The sequence below is a fragment of the Micromys minutus genome (genome assembly GCF_963924665.1).
Source record: "Micromys minutus genome assembly, chromosome: 18".
Taxonomy (NCBI): Eukaryota; Metazoa; Chordata; class Mammalia; order Rodentia; family Muridae; genus Micromys; species Micromys minutus.
In genome coordinates, this window is record NC_137953.1 from 23647179 (window position 1) to 23665231 (window position 18053).

At 42.5% G+C, this 18053-nt stretch overlaps 2 protein-coding genes across 3 annotated transcripts in view; one reads left to right on the forward strand and one right to left on the reverse strand.

The window, feature by feature from the left end:
- Nucleotides 1-473: 473 nt before the first annotated feature.
- On the reverse strand, nt 474-2170 carry PYURF (PIGY upstream open reading frame). Its single transcript, XM_080932019.1, has 2 exons — nt 1902-2170; nt 474-820 (listed from the first exon to the last, which is right to left on the reverse strand). The coding sequence occupies exons 1-2, from the start codon at nt 2096-2098 to the stop codon at nt 679-681; spliced, it is 339 nt and encodes a 112-aa protein (XP_080788145.1). The 5' UTR covers nt 2099-2170; the 3' UTR covers nt 474-678.
- Nucleotides 2171-5632: 3462 nt separating this feature from the next.
- LANCL2 (LanC like glutathione S-transferase 2) overlaps nt 5633-18053 on the forward strand; it is a 29101-nt gene continuing 16680 nt past the window's right edge. For both annotated transcript variants that reach the window (XM_080932566.1, XM_080932567.1), the window contains exons 1-2: nt 5633-5996; nt 14216-14333. In XM_080932566.1, the coding sequence (XP_080788692.1) occupies nt 5793-5996; nt 14216-14333 (322 nt within the window). In that variant the 5' untranslated portion in view covers nt 5633-5792. The remainder of the gene's footprint in view (nt 5997-14215; nt 14334-18053) is intronic.

Sequence of the window (18053 nt, forward strand, 5' to 3'; positions counted from 1 at the left end):
TTATCATTGATGTAAGCATGTGGTGCTGAAGCAAGTTTACAGTGTCGGGATGTTCTGTGTACTGGAGTGCACCCTGGACCTGGAAGCTAACTTTGCAATGACTGGAATGAGAAGCAGGCCTCAGCTGATAACTGGTGCTCTCTGATAATCTGCATTGGGACATCTCACTGAATCGTTTCCTCTGATACAGCAGTTATAAGCAAAAATCTTCAAAAAAAAAAAAAAAAAAAAAAACAAGAATAGAACGTGTGAGAAAAAGCATCCATAGGCCGTCTCCTGGCCATAAAGCCTGAGAGAAATAAGACTAACAGATCTTTTTATAAACCAAGTGGGTTTATATGTAGTTTCCACAGATGTTGCTGCAGACCTCTTAGTCATGTATCAGTCATGCTGGCTGGGGTTGTATTAACTATGCTTAAAGACTTATCTGGTCTCCAAGGTGAAAGAACACACATAGTCGGTCGTTGGCAAGGGACTGTAAAAGCAAAGCCTGTTTGTGCTGGTGCAGCCCAGTGGGGAATTCTCCAGAAAAGCAGATCAGAATAGTCTTGCTAAAGAGAGCAGGGGAAGAACAAACAGGCTGAGGCTGAATCACTGTTCCGCCCCAACTCCCCTTCCCCATTTTAAAGGTATACAGTATTCCGAGAACTCAGTAATCACGCTTTTAACAATCAAGATCTATTTCTGCTCAGCTTCTTCTTGCTTCTTCTCCTGACCTGTTGTCCTTGCTGCCTGTGGTATCATATTAGGGATCCCATCGATGATTGGATATGCTATTCCCAACTCTTCATTAATCAGTTCATTTGTCGATGCTTCATATCTGAGGGAGAAAAAGGACAAGATGAACCGTGGAAACTAAAAGCTTCGAAGGCTTAATGCTCAATAAACAGCACCATCTATCCAATTTTTGATACAGTTACTCCTCCAATAACTTGTCTTAAAAGCATAGGCCAATCCAACTTTTTCTCTTAGAAAAGTCATCTCACAATCTGTAATTATTCTTATTAAAATTTGTATTCCCCATATATATATATATATTTTTTACTTTGTTTCTGATTTATGACTTAACTTTTTCATAGCAGTAATTGCATTGGCTGTCTTGATTCTCTATGGGTCAAACACTGGGAATAAGAGACGTTTTAAAAAAGATGGAAGCCAGGGGCAGTTAACTCCCTCAATCCTCTGCTCTCAGGAGGCTGAGGCTGGAAAAGAATCACAACTTTGAGTTACTGGAAAGACCAAACCAAATAAAGAAACTTGTCTCCCCATCCCCCACCCTCCTCCAAAAAGATGGAGAGGCTGGGAAGATCACTAAGTCAATAGTGTTTGCTCTACTACCGCAAGAACCAGAGTTCTGATCTTGTTAAGTATGTGAGCAGTGAAGTGAGGGCCCAGCTTAATTTGCTCCAGTTTCTGTAATTCCTTCCTAAAATAAACTGGCATCGATTTAAGGAGATAAGGCACAGTGACCTCCTTTTGATACCGCGTTTGCGTCTCTGTGTGTCTGTCTCTCTCTCACACACATATGTACACACGCGCGCGCGCGCGGAAAGAAGAAACGTATGAAAGAAAGAAAGGAAGGAAGAAACAAACGAAAGGAAGAAAGAAAAAAGAAAGGAAAAGAAAGGCCCAGACGCTGGCCCTGATAGTGTGTTTCAACAGGCTCTGAGCCTAGACAGCCAGCGGGTCTGAGAAACCACGTCTTTCTTCAGCATCCAGACTAGATTGTGAAGAGCAGCCAATGGCGAGCCAGAGAACAGCTCAGGACCGGTCCTGGGCGGGACTGACCCCAGCATGGGGGTCGGCCGCGCAGGGTCGCGTCCAGGGAGAGGGTTCCTGACCCGCGGGCGTGCCCACAGGCCACCACCCTTCCTCTGCGAAAGGCAGCAGGTGAGTCTCACCTAAGTGGCTTCTTGGAGAGCGGACACACAAGGAACTGCAGCAGCGCTGGGTGGAAGGTGCGGGGCTGCTCAGCCCTCTCGCTCTGGTCAGCGCAGGACCTGGCCCCCGGCGCCCGCAGACTCCTCCGGGTGACCGCAGACGGCGCACGCGGCCTTCCCAGCGTCCGGGAGAGGCTGCGGCACGTGGCGCTCAGCATGGCGGCTCAGACTGCGCAAAGACCTCGCTCGGAACTTCTCCACCGCTTTCCCAGCACCTAGCGGCCGGGTCACCCTGGCCCCGCCCCCCGCCCGGCCCCGCCCCGCCCCCCGCCCGGCCCCGCCCCGCCCCCCGCCCGGCCCCGCTTCCTACGCACGGCCCCACCCCTTGCACGCTTCGCCCGGGTGTTGGTCCCGCCCCCTTCCCATGGCTCCGCCCCTCTGTGCTCAGGGGATTGCTGCTCCTGCAGAGCTGGGGAAAGCTGACTTGGTGTCCAACTTTTCAGCAGGGCTAATCACTGAGGTGTCAAAAGTCAGGGACCGGACTCCAGTCACAAGGAGCTAGGCTTCAACTTAGATGGTATCTTCAAAGAATCTTGAACACAAGCATATTGTGTTAGAAGCAACAGCTTAATATTAATCGCGCAGTATCACAGTAAAAAATTTAAGAGCCTGGAGAAAATGGATTTTCTTCTCTTATTCCGTAAACTGTGAAGTTTTTTTAAATACAACTTAAGGGTTGTTAGTTGTGAATATATGATAAAGCACATCTAATGCATGCTTGGACTCCTTTGGGGGGCAGGAGGATCCTTTTGCAGGGATCACTGAAGACCATCGGAAAACACAGACGTTTACGTATTTACAATCCATAACTAGCAAAATTACAGTTATGAAGTAGCAATTAAAATAACCTTATGGCTGGGAGTCACTACAACATCCTACATTAAAGGGCCACAAACTTAAGAAAGTTTGCTTTGAGTTGGAGGTGGGAAGGGCCTGAAAGTCAAATGGAGGCAGCTGAGATTGGGTTAGTGTGTAGGAAAGCCTTCCTGAGTGCTGGCATACTTGAGGGGCTTTTCCTGTCTGCTGGGAACCCATATGGCTACTGAAATCTTGGCCTTGCTCTTGAGAAGTACAGATGTTCTGCTTCAAAGCATTGCCACCCTATGTGACCTCTGAGGGAAGGGACAGGAAAGGCTGGAACAGGGTCTCCCTTTGCTGGACTCCTGGCAGAAGCTAACTCTGAACCTACAGATGCCTCCTCTGCACACGTGCTTTCTATAGCCCAGGCGACACCATGTTCCAGTGTGTGCAAAGCTCCCTGACATCCTTGCAAAAGACACTGAGCTCTGGAGGTCTCCCAGTTGATGAGGGAGTGTGAAAGAAAACGGCAAGAATGCTAACATTCAGGCCATGAGTGGGACTCAGCAGAAGGCTTGCCTATCACGTTTTCAAACTTCTAGCCCTGCAATAAAACGGATTGCAGCTGATGTCTCCACAGCTGCGATCTGGGTGTAGACTGAAAGCCAGTTGGACTGGTTTCTTCCTGGGTGAACAGTACATGGATCCTGCAGGTCCCTGTGTTCCTTAACTTGTCAATAGGGAAAACATTTTCAGAGCAGCCTCCAGAAGCAATGAAGGGTAGTGTAGATTAGTATTCCATACTATGTGGTAGGCTTCCTAAAATACTTATGTACAAGTAATTTATATGGAGTTACCTTATGGGGTCAATGCCTCCTCTTGTATACCATAAAATTTGCCCCATCCCTCAAAAAGAGCCGAGATCCAGAGCCAGGAATGGGCTACCTCTTTCGGAACTATTGGTCAGTGTGGTCCTACAGACATCCCTTTCCCAAAGGTTACTGCCTATTGATATTGTTCTTGGTTCCCCCCTGGAACTCGATGGTAAGACCCCACTGTTGAAGGCACCACATATTTCAGTCATAGGACATGTACAAATAAAACTGGTACACAACTGGCAGCTTCACTTGTACCTGTTGACTTTCATAATGTATGCTATTGAAGAACAAACGAACAAACATTCATTGTCCAGCTGTGAATTCTGGGAGCTACAGTGACTGGGTTGGCAGGGTATGTGCACTGTGCAATAGCATTGCTGTTATTTCTCAGCTGGTGAAACGAGCCAGTTCAAATGCAGGGTGACTAGCAAACTGGTCTCTGGCAGTGAGTTCATTGGCACAAAGGAAGGAGGCCAGGGAAGTCACCATGGAGGAGACTGAGGGGAGGGAAAAGAGAAAGAAGAGGAGGAGGGGGGAGAGGAAGAAGAAGAGGAAGGAACCTAAATGTTTGGACTGCATGATAAAGAACCTCTGGGGAAGGGCGGTTCAGGGTTGAGGCCGCAGTTTACCAGGTAGGCCTACTTTGGTATTTAAAATATGCAAACTGCTTGTTCTAGGTCTGAAACCCAACAAGTATCACAAATGTTATGGGAGTAACCTTTCTTACTGGATTTAAAGCCCAGCCCACAAGGTGGAACTCCTGCCTCATACTGTGAACTGGGCCCAAACCCAAGACTGGCTAGACCATAGGCCCTAGGGGAGAACCTAGTACTATTATTCTGCTAAACGGACACAACAATGACCTGCTCTTATCCTTATACTCATAGATTGGTGTGTCTCCCAAGCGCTGATGTACACTTTCATGGTCATGTACTGGAGGTTGGGGGTTGCACATATGATACAGGATGGGATGAAAATCTAAACCTTTACTCCATTCTGAGGCCAAAGGCAGGGATGACTGAAATCCTGGCTGTGTGACAGTGTTCCATTATGTCACCTTTGGCATTAGATTAATATGTACCTTGCTTGGGCTCAGAAGAAAATCACATACATCAGGCTGTTCCTGGATTCTTGATTTTCTTGCCTACTAACCTGGTATCCCCAGAGGACACAAACATTTTGTCACCACGTACCAATGTTTATTAAATCAAAGACCCGAAATACATTATTTCCTTTTAAATCACTACACAGATTTGCTTCTAAGTAAACAATGCAAAAAAAAAAAAAATCCACAGAACCAATAAAGGCCGTGGATTTATATATTGTGATTATAGATACGCAAAGATCTAATTGCTTGTGTCTTCTTTGCCACCCATGTTATTCTAGTGGCCAATTATGTCACTCTCCTGATTATGGGGTTCTCTGGTCTATAAAATACTTAGATGAATAATAATCATTCTATATTATTTCTAATTATTAAAGATGTGCACTTGCTCAAAACAATAAGAATGAAAATAAAAATTAAGAAAACAAAACAAAGGTCTGTGGCTCCTCCTCCAAGCAACCCCCCTCCCAGTGGTGATGAATGGGAGGGACTGTGTATCCCCCCCCCCTCCCTCGGGAGGCTATCTTCTCACTGTTTTAGGCCGTTTTGAAATTCTTTTCTTTACAAGAGGTATTTTTAATCAAACAAAGCAGCTACTGTCCCTGAGGTTGGCGCAAGACCAGGGCCGAGGACACGGGCGGCAAGGCTAGGCTGTGAAATGCAGTCAGTTTGGTGATGGAGCGTCAGAAGATGCGCTTTTCCCTGGTCTGCGAACCGCTTACACTTTGAATGAACCCATCTTTACAGGCTTTCCCTACCGGAACGTGAGCTTTCTAGGCGTGCGGTTTTCTCTAGAATCTCTCGGAAGGACACGGCCACGGGAGAGGCGAGGGTAACTGGGAGACTGTGCGGTTCGGCGGGCGGGCTGGCAGGCTGCGAGCCGCTGCTGGGGAAGGGCGTGACTGGCGAAGGCTGGAGGTTCGGCTTTTTCGCGCTAGCGGCATCCAGATGTGCAAGCCACCGGTCGCCAGGAAGGCTTCGCCGCGTAACCCCGGCCTAAACGCCTTCCAGGAGGTTTGTCCCTGCCTGCGCGCCGTGCCCTGAGCTCTCGGGCAGGGAAAGCGCGCGGACATGGGCGAGACCATGTCAAAGCGTCTCAAGTTCCACCTAGGAGAGGCAGAGATGGAGGAGCGGTCGTTCCCCAATCCCTTCCCAGACTATGAGGCCGCCGCCTCCGCTGCGGGGTTGGCCGCTGGAAGTGAGGACGAAACGGGCCGTGTCTGCCCTCTCCCCACCACGGAAGACCCGGGCCTCCCTTTCCACCCCAACGGGAAGGTGAGTTGGTTTCCAGGGCCGGGACCAGCGGTTGGGAGGGTGAAGCCACCTCCGCCAATGGTAGCGTCCGGCGGTCACGCCCTGGGGTGCGTGACGTCATCGGCGTGCGTCCCGCCCGGTGTAGGTCCTGCCCAGGAGGCCGGGAAGCAGCGGTTGCTGAGATAGTCTGGTGGAGCTTTGATGGCTCTTGGGAGTAAAACGTGAATTTGCTGTTAGCTAGGCAGATTTTTTTTTTTTTTAAATCACACCTGCCTGTGGGCACGCCCTTGTTTGGAGAAACGCTGAAGTCACACAGCCTGTTAATTTTTCCCCCTTTTGTTTTGTTCTTTAACAATTTCATACATGTATTTAATGCATTCTGGTTGCTTCCACCCCACTGTCTTTCATCTTCTCTTTCATCTTCTACCTCCCCAATGAATTGCTCTTCTCCTTATGTCTTTTTGTTTGTTTGTTTGTTTGTCTTAGCTTGACCAGAACCGTCTCTGAACTATCCCTTGGTACCTACTGGTGGATTCAGTGGGGTACACAACCCCTCTTCCAGAGTCAGTCTGTAGCTTAGAGTTTGGTGTTAAGGAGTCCCGTGAACCCCTCCCCATCTGTGACTGACTGTTGGGAGGGCTTGTCCTGTACACATCCAGCACAACTAATTATAAATATAAAATAAGTATAAATTATGTAATCGTGAGCTCATGGTCACATTGGCATTGTCGTCTAGGATTTTCCATTCATCTCCCCTATCTTTTGGCTCTTGATTTTTTTTGCCTTTTTCCTGACCATTCTTCCTCAGTGTTCCCAAATTTAAGCGGGTGTGGTATTGATGTCTTGTTTATGGCCAGCCCCTCACGTGCCAGCTGTAGTGATAAGGAACCTCTGGGTATGTGCCCAGGAGTGCGATAGCTTGGTCTTGAAGCATTATTTATTTCTGAAACAAGAGTCCCACATGTATGCGTCCCCTAGCTGGCCTGGAACGTGCAAATACCCACTTGCCTTTCTTTGCCTCTTGAGTGTTGGGATTAAAGATATACTGGGTAAATGTGATTTTGATATCAAAAATATATTAAATTTACTTGTTTAAAAAAGAAAACTCACACATCAACAACAAGGCTTGTGATATCTCTAAACAGTTAAATGGTAAATTGGTTAGTATCTGTTGTGGTTTGTAAAAATGGCCCCTATAGGCTCATATAATTGAATGTTTGCTTCCCAGGTGGTGGGCTGTTTAGGAAGGATTAGAAGGTGTGGCCTTGTTGGAGGAGGTGTATCACTGAGATGGGCTTTGAAGTTTCAAAAGTCTAGGCCATGTCCAGTCTCACTGTTTCTCTGCCTCCTGCCTATGGATTATGAGATAAGCTCACAGGTACTGCTCTAGCACCATGCCTGCCTGCCATAAAGGAAAATGGCTGACTGTCTGAGACTGTAAGCGACTCCCCCATCCCCCTTAAATGTAAGTAGTCGTAGTCATGATGTGTCTTCACAGCAATAGAACAGGAATAAAGACAGTATCACATCAGTGTAGTGACTGTGACCTAAGGAAAAGGTGAAATGGAGTTTGTGTTGTCCTTGAAAAAGAAAATAACACAGTAAAAGGAGAAAGGGAAGGGGCCAAATATAATGAAATTGAAATTTGGCATTGGTGATTTTATAAGCTTTTAATCATCAAACTTGTATCGATCGTACTAAGTCTTACCCCGTCAAACCTTGAAGAACATACTTCCCTGTAACAGTAGGTTCTTTTCGTAACAAACATTTATCCAAACAGCTCTATGTCTTGAATTGCTTGTATTCATTTAGTTCAGAATTGAATTGGATATATGTTTTTTTTTTTTTTTTTTTTTAACTAGCAGCATTAGTTTTATGTGGTATTTTGTGGGGATCCAATCAGAGGAGAAAATCAGTACCAAATTTGATAGAGGAAAATTAATGTAAAGAAATTTTTATTAATTCTCATGAGATTGGTGTGATGAAAAATGTCTCCTAAGTAGTGAAGAAAACCCTAGAGAATATAGGAATAGCAGAGATGAGGAACAACCTGTCCTGCTGGAACCCAGACAACAAGGACAATAAGGACAAGGCTCTGGATAATAAATTACCCTGAATTTAGCAACTTTTAAACACTTACCTCACACAGTGAGTGTCTGAGGGTGAGGAGTCCAGATCCTCACAATGTTGCAGTTAGTGGTGTTGTTCTAACTCAGGGTTTGTCATAAAGATGCAGTCATTTTAAAGCTTACTGAGGTAAAGACAATCTTCTCACCTCCTTCTCATAGTGGTTGGCAGGCTATTAGCTGGTGGCTTCACTTAACAGTGTTTTTTTTTTTTTTTTTTTTCCTATTAGTGTGTGTGTGTATGTGTGTGTGTGTGTGTGTGTGTGTGTGTTTGTGTGTGTGTGTGTGTGTTTGTGTGTGTGTGTGTGTGTGTGTGTGTGTTTCCATCTCTATGCATTTCTAATGTTTTTTCTTTGGTCCCTTCTTATTTTTTTTTTTTTTGCCTTTCTCTGATTTGTTTGTTTTCATTTTATCTTACTGTATTTTATTATTATTCCTTAGATCTTTGTTTTCTAGTGAGAAATAGAAAGGATCTGGATCCAAGTAGGAGGGGAAATGCAAAGGAACTAAGAGAAGTGGGAGCACCAGTCAGAATATATTATGAAATATATGTAATTGAACAAAAAGAAAACAATAACCCCATTAAAAATAGGTACAGATCTAAACAGTATTCTCAAAACAGGAAACACAGATAATAGAGAAACATTAAAATAAATGTTTGATATCTTTAGTCATCAGGGAAATACAAATCATAAGTACTTTGAGATTTAATCTTTTACACAAGTCAGAATTTCCAAGCTAAATAAAACAGATTACAGCTCATAATGGCAAGGAAGTGGAGTCAGGGGACACTGACCCATTTCTTTTTACAGATAATACTGATTGTTTTTTGACTTTTGGTGAGAAGAAGGAAGATTTGAGTGACTGAAGAGGTTGGGAGCATCTAGGAGGAGTTGTTGGGGAGATGGACCATAAACAATATAAATCCTGAAAAAATATTACTTTCAATTAAAAAAAAACAAAAAGGAATTGCAAAAAAATCTTATTCACAAAGAGGTTTATAAGAAATATGATAATTTAATAATATGTATAAAGGTAACTTACTAATTATACCATATATGGAATTTGGATTCACATCTTGTTCAGAAAAATAGAATAATACAGAAATAAAGAGATGAGATGGAGAAATGTTGAGGAGAATATAAGGATAAGTTTACATGGCTCCAGTTCCATATATAGCAGAAGATAGCATTATCTGGTATCAATGGGAGAAGAGGCCTTTGGTCCAGTGAAGGTTCATTTTCCCAGTGTAGGGGAATGCCAATGTGCTGAGGTGGGAGACAGTGGTTAGGAGAGGGAGCAAATGTAGGGGGTGGGAGTGGGGGAAACGGGATAACATTTGAAATGTAAATACAGAGAATATCCAATAAATAAAAAGGATAAGTTTATACTTTGGACAATAAAAGATTAAATAGAAAAAGATTAGATAATGATGGGATTTCATACAATAAAATATTTTACTTTAACAATGAAGGGTTAAAAATGAAGGCAAATTAAAAATTAAAACCAAGACACACAGAGTTCAAGTAAGTTCTTCAAGGTTTGATGGGGGTGAGACTTAATAAGATATATGTTTGATGATTTAAAGCTTATAAAATTGTCAATGCCAAATTTCAGTACCCAAATTGAAACCAATCCATGATTCTCTGTTCACAACAAGGTTTTGATAAGTATTGATCAGTTCTTAGTATGTGTGCTGTTGTTTGTCAACTTGACACAGCTAAGGTCATCTGGGAGGACAGAAGCCCTCATTGAGAAAACACTTCTATCAGAGTGCCTATAGGCAAGTCTTTGGGCACATCATCTTGATTAATGATTAATGTAGGAGGGTCCAGCCTTTGTAGCCCTGACTTACATAATGAAGCAAGCTAAGAGAGCCTTGGAGGACAAGCCAGTAAGCATCATTTATCTGAGCCTTCTTCCGATCCTACTTTCAGATTTTTCCCCTCTCTGACTTCACTTCATAGTGGAGTATTTCCCAAGTTATCGGTCATGGTGTTTACCACAGCAATGGAAACTAAACTAATGCAGAAATTGGTACCCGGTTCATGAGGTATTGCTGTGACAGACCTGGCCCTGTTGTTTTGGGGAGAATTGTAGAAGCCTTTTGGACTCTGGGCTGAAAGTATTCAGAGCTTGGTGAGTTGCTGTTTGGGGAACTAGGAAAATAATGGTGTGAGAAATGAAGATGAGAAAGGCCTGGGTCGGGAGGTTTCAGAGAAAAGTTTGATAGTTCTTCCAAGATTCTTAAGTCTCTTCATGTCCTGTTTGTTGTACTAAGAGCCAGTGGTTTCTGCTCATCTGGGGCTGAAGACTCAGCTGTGATTAATAAGAGATTACCACCACTGAAGTGAACCCTTAACTTTACGGGGTGGTTATTTGATGCTGGTTATCTGGGTATGAAAAAATCAGCTGTGGTTAAGAGACCAGCGTGATGGCAGTGAAATCTGGAATTACTCTCTCAGGGCTAGCACATAGAAGCCATGATTCATAAGACTCCAAGGCTGCATCTCTTGCTAGTAACTGAACTGGTAATATAAGAGTCTCCCAGGTGGTACTTGTTTAGGTGGCATGAGAGCCTCAGGGATAAGGGGGTCATGGAGAAATTTGGAGGCTCGGCACCATTAAGCAGGATCAGAGTCCTGAAGAGAGGTAGTAGAAGCTATTGGTAAAGCTTCAGTTGGAGTGGAAACCTGAGCATGTTGGAGATGCCAGTATGATCTGATGGTTACTAAAGATAGCAGCAGCTGTGGTGTGGAGCCATGTAGGTCTGATTTAGCTCACTCAGTGTAATACTTTCTAGTTCCATTCATTTATCTGCAAATTTTATGGTGTCATTTTTATTTATTGCTGAGTAGTATTCCATTGTGCATATAGACCATCTTATTATTATTTCACTCAGTTTAAGGCCATTTGTGTTGTTTTTCTTCCCTAGCTACTAGGACATAGAGGCAGTGACCATGCCTGAGCAAGTATCTGTGGAGTAGGATGTTGAGTCTTTGAGCATCTGCCAAAGAGTGGCATATCTGGGTCACATGGGAGATTTATGTTTAGCTTTCTGAGATTTTTCCACCCTGATTTCCTTATCCACTGCATCGGTTTGCAAGCCCACCAGCAGCTACTGAGGATTCCTGTTTTCCCACAACCTCTCCAGCACTTGTTGCAGGTGGTTTTGGTGATGTTACCATACCGACTAGGGTAAGATGACATCTCAAGGTTGTTTTGATGCACATTTCCTATTCAGAAAGTCTGTTCCTAAACCTATATTTTGTAAGGCAATGCTTATGGTGTTTGTTTTCCTAGGACTTTATTTCAGGTCTCACGGGGAGTCCTTTGATCCATTTGGAGTTAGTTTTATGTAAGGTGATAGATACTGGTCTAATTTCATTCTTCTACATGTGAACATTCAGTTTTCCCAGAAGCAGTTTTGAAGATGCTATCTTTTCTCTGTTGTATGTTTTTATCATGTTTGTCAAATATCAGATGGCTATGGTTTTATAAACACATGTACTGTTTTTACCTGTTGGTCTAGATGTCTGTTTTTCTGCAATATCACACTATTCTTATTATATGGCTCTGTATCGTATTTTGATATTTGGAATGGCAGTCCCTCCAGTGTTATTCTCTTTTGCTCAGAATTATTTTGAATAAGTATTGCATTTTCCCTTGCATTCTTGCTGGCATTCGCTATCATTTCTTTATTGATTTTGGCTGTTCTGACTAGGGTAACATGGAATCCAATATGATTTTGATTAGTATTTTCCTGGTGGCTAATGATGTTGCACATTTCTTTAAGCATTTCTAAGCCATTTGTGTTTCATCCTATTAGAACTTTCTGCTTGGTTATGTACCTATTTGCTTATTTATTTATTTACTTACACCCCAAATATTGTCCTCCTCCCTCTCGCAGAGATCTTCCTCTCACCTCCCTCCCCTTTGCCTCTGAGAGGGCATTGCCCCTCATATCACCCCACCCCCCACACACACTCTAGTGCATCAATTCTCTGCAGGATTAGGCACATCCTCTCCCACCAAGGCCAGACATGGTTCTTTGCTATGTGCAGAAGGGCTCAGACTAGCCCGTGTATGCTTTCCTGTCTTTCTGTTGGAGGTGGATAGTGATACCTCCAAGCAGTTCTCTTATTATTCAGGATTACTTGAGCTATCCTGGATTTTTGTGTTTCTATATGTGGTTGAAAATGATTTTTTTTTTTTTTTTTTTTTTTTTAGTTTCTACGAGGAACTATTGGAATTGTTATGGAGAGTATGTTGAGCTGTAGATTGTTTTTGGTAGTATGGCCATATTTACTATATTCTTTCTATGAACACAGAAGATCTTTCCATCCTCTGGTGTCTTCTGTGAAGCTGTGCTTTTACACTGGGACTTGAACTCAGGGATTTGTTAGTTGATTATTATGTGTTCAGTCCCATTTCTTCTTTAAGGTGGGCATGATTGTGAGGAAGACTGGGTTGCAGCATATCTGAGGTGTCATTTTCCATGTTTTCACTGTGTCCGACAATTGGGCCCCTGATTCTTTGGTTCTACATCCTGCACATTTTTTTTTTTCTACTTCTTGGAAGTCTTGACTCAATGCCAGAAGTTGCTCTGTAATGGATGGTCTCATACCTATATTCTCGGTTTTTAAGAACTATTATGGACCAGTGCCCATATCTTGTTCCATTTCTGGCTCCTATGCCCAATTTATTTTTGACTCCTGCTACGTCTTAGTGTGGTTCAGACTTTTTCTGGCTGATACCTCTATTTGGAACTTCCTCTGCAAGTAGGTTCCTCTTACCTCTTTGAATGAGTTTCCGGCATTTCTGTGTTGAGTGTATGCTTGTGCTTTCTGTTCCTTGTGGACTTGGCTTCTTTTGGCTTGGTCAATACTATACTATGCAAAATTAAGTTGTAGAGAGGTGTTTGCTTATAGGTAGGTAGCTGTAGTTAGTTTCTGCTAACGAACCTTGGTTGGTTGTAGTACGGTCTCAAACCTCAGGGGAATTTGTTGAGGCTACACAGATTAGCGGGAGCCAGGGGATAGGTTTTTCTTTTCATGGAGGATGTTTGAAAGGTGTATGGGTTGTGAGGAGTCAGGCTGCAGGCAAGCATTTCTGGCCTTATGAGCATAGATTGATGAGATGTGGTGAGTGGAAGGTAATAGATGAGTTGGCACACAATTTCTGGTCTCAGAGGGATGGATGGCCCAAGTGCATGTGTGAGCTGGTGGGCAAGTAGTCTCTGACTTCACTGAGGTTGTACAGTGGTATATGGGTTAACAGGATCTTGCGTGTGGGTGTGTAGTCTCTGACCAAAAGGAGATAGTGTGAGGGCAGATGGAACAGTAGGAACCCTTTGTTTTTTGCTTTTAGTTTGAGGCAGAGCATGGCAGAGCCTAGACTAACCTCAAACTTACTATGTAGCTAAAGCTGGCATTGAAATCTTTGCCATTTTGTCTTTACCTCCTAAATTAAAGGCAAGTGTTACTAGGTCTGGCTTTGTTTGCTATTTTTACTTAAGAACTATGGCAAAAATGCATGTCTCTGGGAGAGCGAGAATTCGAGATGGCTTGTCACATTGTCACATTGCATCCTTAGTCACACACACAGGGAGAAGGATGTTGGCACTCAGTCAACTCCTCCTTTCCCTTCTAGTCATGGGGCCTAGGTAATGGGTGGCTGCCACCAGATGTAGGGTAGGTTTCCTCTCAGTTAAGCCTACTTAGAATTGTCCTCACAGATACACTCACTGGCAACTTTCCTAGATGATTCTAAATCCAGTCAAGTTGACATTCTAAAATAACTATCACCCTATCTTTCTTAGATTCTTATATGGACTAAAAATGTTTGTAGTCAAATCATCTTTCATTTCTTTGCTTTTGTTTTGTTCCCTATTCTTGATTTCTACAAATTATTCTTTGTGGAATTTAAGAGTTATAATCCATATAAGGCATTGCTTCACTAAAACATTAGCCTCAAAGAACCAGAATAGGTTCTAGTTACCTGAGATATGCCAAATAAGGCCATTTCTCTCTTGTGTCCAGTGTAGCTTTTTACTGGTTTCATGACGTTCTGTTATAGTGCAATTTAATTCACCTTTTCCTTTGATATTTTTAGATTGTTCCTAACTTTATAAAGCGTATCCAGACCAAAATCAAAGATCTTCTGCAGCAAATGGAAGAAGGACTGAAGACAGCTGACCCTCATGATTGCTCGGCATACACTGGTTGGACAGGTGGGGCAGTAACCTCAATGTTCCATTCCTGAACTGTGGTATATAAGCTGAGACTTTGACATCCTCTCTTACTTTAAAATGGTGACATTTATACCTTTGAAACATTAGTTTTATTATGATCTTTAATATGTAATAGTTTTGTAACATTTATTTAACCCAATGTATAGTACTGCAAATGGGTGGTAAGAAAGGCCTACTTTATGATTTATTTTTTGGTTTTAGTTTTGTTATATTTTTCTTTGTGACAAGTTGTGATTAAATGGTTTCTTTGGTCTATTTCATAAATGATTACTTTGTTGGTTATACATAATTTAGTTCAAATAATTTTAATTATATTATTTATAGATGTAAATATTTTTATTTTGATGGATAATTTTAAACACCATTAAAACAAAAAGTCATATAATTCAGGACAAAAAAGTATGATCTCAAAATTAAGAAGCCATAACTAATTTTACATTTTTACTATTTTAACACTACAGTCTTTTTTTCCCTGGTTCTTATAGCCTGTGGTGAAGGAATTTAGATAAGACACACAGAATGTCATTTAGGAACTAGCAAGTATTTATTGCAGATTGAAGTTGAGCACATTCTGAAGGGGATAAGAGTAGATAGTGACCAAAGGGATCATTTAACAGTTCAACTATTGTTAAAGGGTCAGAGTGAACAATGGATAAAGTGGTCCAAATTTATACAATTTCTAGAACAGATAGCTTTTCTGTGGGGCCTTTCCTATTCAGGATATTGACCAGTCTGTTTGGATTGTCTACCGCAGAAAGTGACTTGGAACTGTTTTTGTTCCCTTTCAGGGTGCCTGTAGATAGTAATCCTACTAGATTTAGGGCTCCTGGAATAAGGTTTAGATGATGTTCTGGGGTTCTCTACCTGGAGTTTCAGGTCAGATTCATGCAGTTCCCAGTACCATGGTGAGTAGGGCACCTGATGGGTGGGCAGTAGAGCAGAGTGAATCTGGGAGTCCTATTTGGAGTTATGGGCCAGACTTCATGCAATACTAGTGGCAGGACAGGCTGTGGATGGTGACTTATAAGAAGGTGGAGAAATGGGTCTGTGGGAGTTATCGAGATTTTTAGGTCCGACTCCACATGGTACCAGGTGATAGGCAGGCAAGTGGGCGAATGAATGAGTCTGGTGACTTACCTGGAATTAATTCCAGGTCATATTCCTTGAGGTGCCAGAGCTGGGTGGTGGATGTGGTGATAGGTAGATAGGCCAGACAGAGGAATGGGTCTGGGGTACCTCGCTCTCAAATTATGTTTATGTAGGCAGTCATCACTCTAAACTTTCCTCCTAGGACTGCCTTTACTTTTCCCCAAAGGATTTGGAAGGCTTTATTTTTTATTTCCATTCATATATATTTCTTTAAAATATATTTTAAATTTGTATTTCTTTTAAAATGTTTTATCTTTATTCTTTTAATTTTAATTAATTGGTTACTTTATATCCCAACCTCAGTTTTCTGTCCCTCTTATCCTCCCAGTTCTTACCTCCCCACCTCTCTTGCCCCCAATCCACTCTTTCTCCCTTTTGCTTCAGAAAAGGGGCGGCCTCCCATGGATATCAACCATATGTTGCATATCAGGTTTCAGTAAGACTAGGCTTATCTTTTCCCATTGAGGAGGGCACAGCCCAGTGGGAGAGAGGTTTCCAAAAGCAGGCAACAGAGTCAGAGACAGTTTTGCTCTTGCAGTCAGGAGTCACGCTTGAAGACCAAGCTATATAACTGTTAGATGTGTGCAGAGGGTCTAAAGTCAGCCCATGCAGGCTTCCGGGTTGTCAATTCGGTCTCTGTGAGCTCTGATAGGCTCAGGTTAGTTGATTCTGCCAGTTTTATTGTGATGGCCTTGATCCATTTAGTTCCTATAACTCTTCCTCCTCCTCTTCCACAGGATTCCTCAAGCTCTACCTAATGTTTGGCTGTGGGTCTTTGGATCTGGGAGTTTTCATTGTCCTAAGTTTCTAGCTCATCCCAGAGCTGCTTCCTCAATACTAGTTGTCTTTCCCAGGACTCTTTCCCTCTGTTCCTCCAATGCCTAATTCCTCCTTTTTATTATCCCAACCCCAACCCAGTCATATCCACCCCCATCTACCCAAGTTGTCTTTTCTATTTTCCCTTCTCATTGACACTCAAGCACCCCTTTTCCCCCCATAAGCCTTCCTTGTTACTTAGATACTTTGGGTCTGTGGAGTGTGGCATGGTTATACTGTATTTTACAGCTAATATCCACTTATAAGTGAGTACATACCTCCTTTGTCTTTTGGGTCTGGGTTACCTTTACTCAGGATGGTCTTTTTAGTTCCACTCATTTGCCTGTAAATTTCATAATATTTTTAATAGCTGAGTAATAAATACTCTATTGTGCAAATGTACCACATTTTCTTTATCTATTCTTGGGTTGAGGGACATAGGGTTTACAGTTTCTGGCTATTATGAATAAAGCTTCTATGAACATAGTTGAGCAGGTGTCCTTGTGGTATGGGTACTCCTTTGAGTATATGCCCAAGAGTGGAATTCTGGGCCATGAGGTAGATTTATTCCCAATTCTCTGAGAAACGGCCAAATTGAGTCCTATGTTTGCACTTCCACCAGCTGTGGAGGAGTGTTCCCCTGGCTCTTCATCCTTGCCAGCTGTGGAGGAGTGTTCCCCTGGCTCTTCATCCTTGCCAGCTGTGGAGGAGTGTTCTCCTGGCTCTTCATCCTCACCAGCGTGAGCTGTACCTTGAGTTTTTGATCTTAGCCATTCTGATGGGTGTAAGATGGAATCTCAGAGTCATTTTGATTTCTATTTCTATGGTGGCTAAGGATGCTGAACATTTTAAGTGCTTCTTGGCGATTAGAGATTCTTCTGTTGAGAATCCTGTTTAGATCTGTATTGCCAATGTTAAAGGTATCATTAGGTTTCTTGATATTTAGTTTCTTGAGTTTTTAAGAAAATTTAGTTATAAGTCCCTGTCAGATGTGGGGTTGGTGAAGATCTTTTCTCATTCTGTCTGTAGGCTGCCATTTTGTCCTTTTGATGGTGTCCTTTTCCTTACAGAAGTTTCTAGTTTCATGAGGTCTCATTTATTAATTGCTGATCTTAGTGCTTGATCTATTGGTGTTCTGCTTAGGCAGTTGACTCCTGTGCCAATACTTTCAAGGCTATTCCCCATTTCTCTTCTATTAGATTTAGTGAATCTGTTTTTACATTGAGGGTTTTGATCCTCTTGGACTTGAGGTGTGTGCAGGGTGACAGCTGTGGATCTGTTTGTGTTCTTACTTTAGACCAGCACCGTTTGTAGAAGGTACTCTCATTGTCTCATTGTATAATTTTGGCTTGCCAAAAATCAAGTGTCCATGGGATTTACTACTATATCTTCAATTAGATCCTATTTGCCAACATGTTTTTATGCCAAGACCATGTGGTTTATATTACTGCTGCTGTGAAGTACTGCTTGAAATCTGGGATGGTGATACCTCTAGAAGTTCTTTTATTTTACAGGATTTTTCTTTCTTTCTTTCTTTTTTTTTTTTTTTTGTAAGATATCCTAGGGTTTTTTTGTGGTTGTTTTGTTGTTGTTTTTTCATATGAAGTTCAGCATTGTTCTTTCAAGGTGTGTAAAGAATTGAGTTGGAATTTTGATAGGAATTGCGTTGAATCTGAGATTTCTTTTGGTAAGATGGCCATTTTTTCTATGTAAATACTGCTGATCCATGAGTAT

Bases quoted from the DNA above. Each gene is read 5' to 3' on its own strand.
- PYURF (XM_080932019.1), bottom strand. From the start codon at position 2,098: ATGCTGAGCGCCACGTGCCGCAGCCTCTCCCGGACGCTGGGAAGGCCG. The intron at 821-1,901 runs GTGAGACTCACC...TTTCTCCCTCAG, and splicing joins CTCTCCAAGAAGCCACTTAG to ATATGAAGCATCGACAAATG.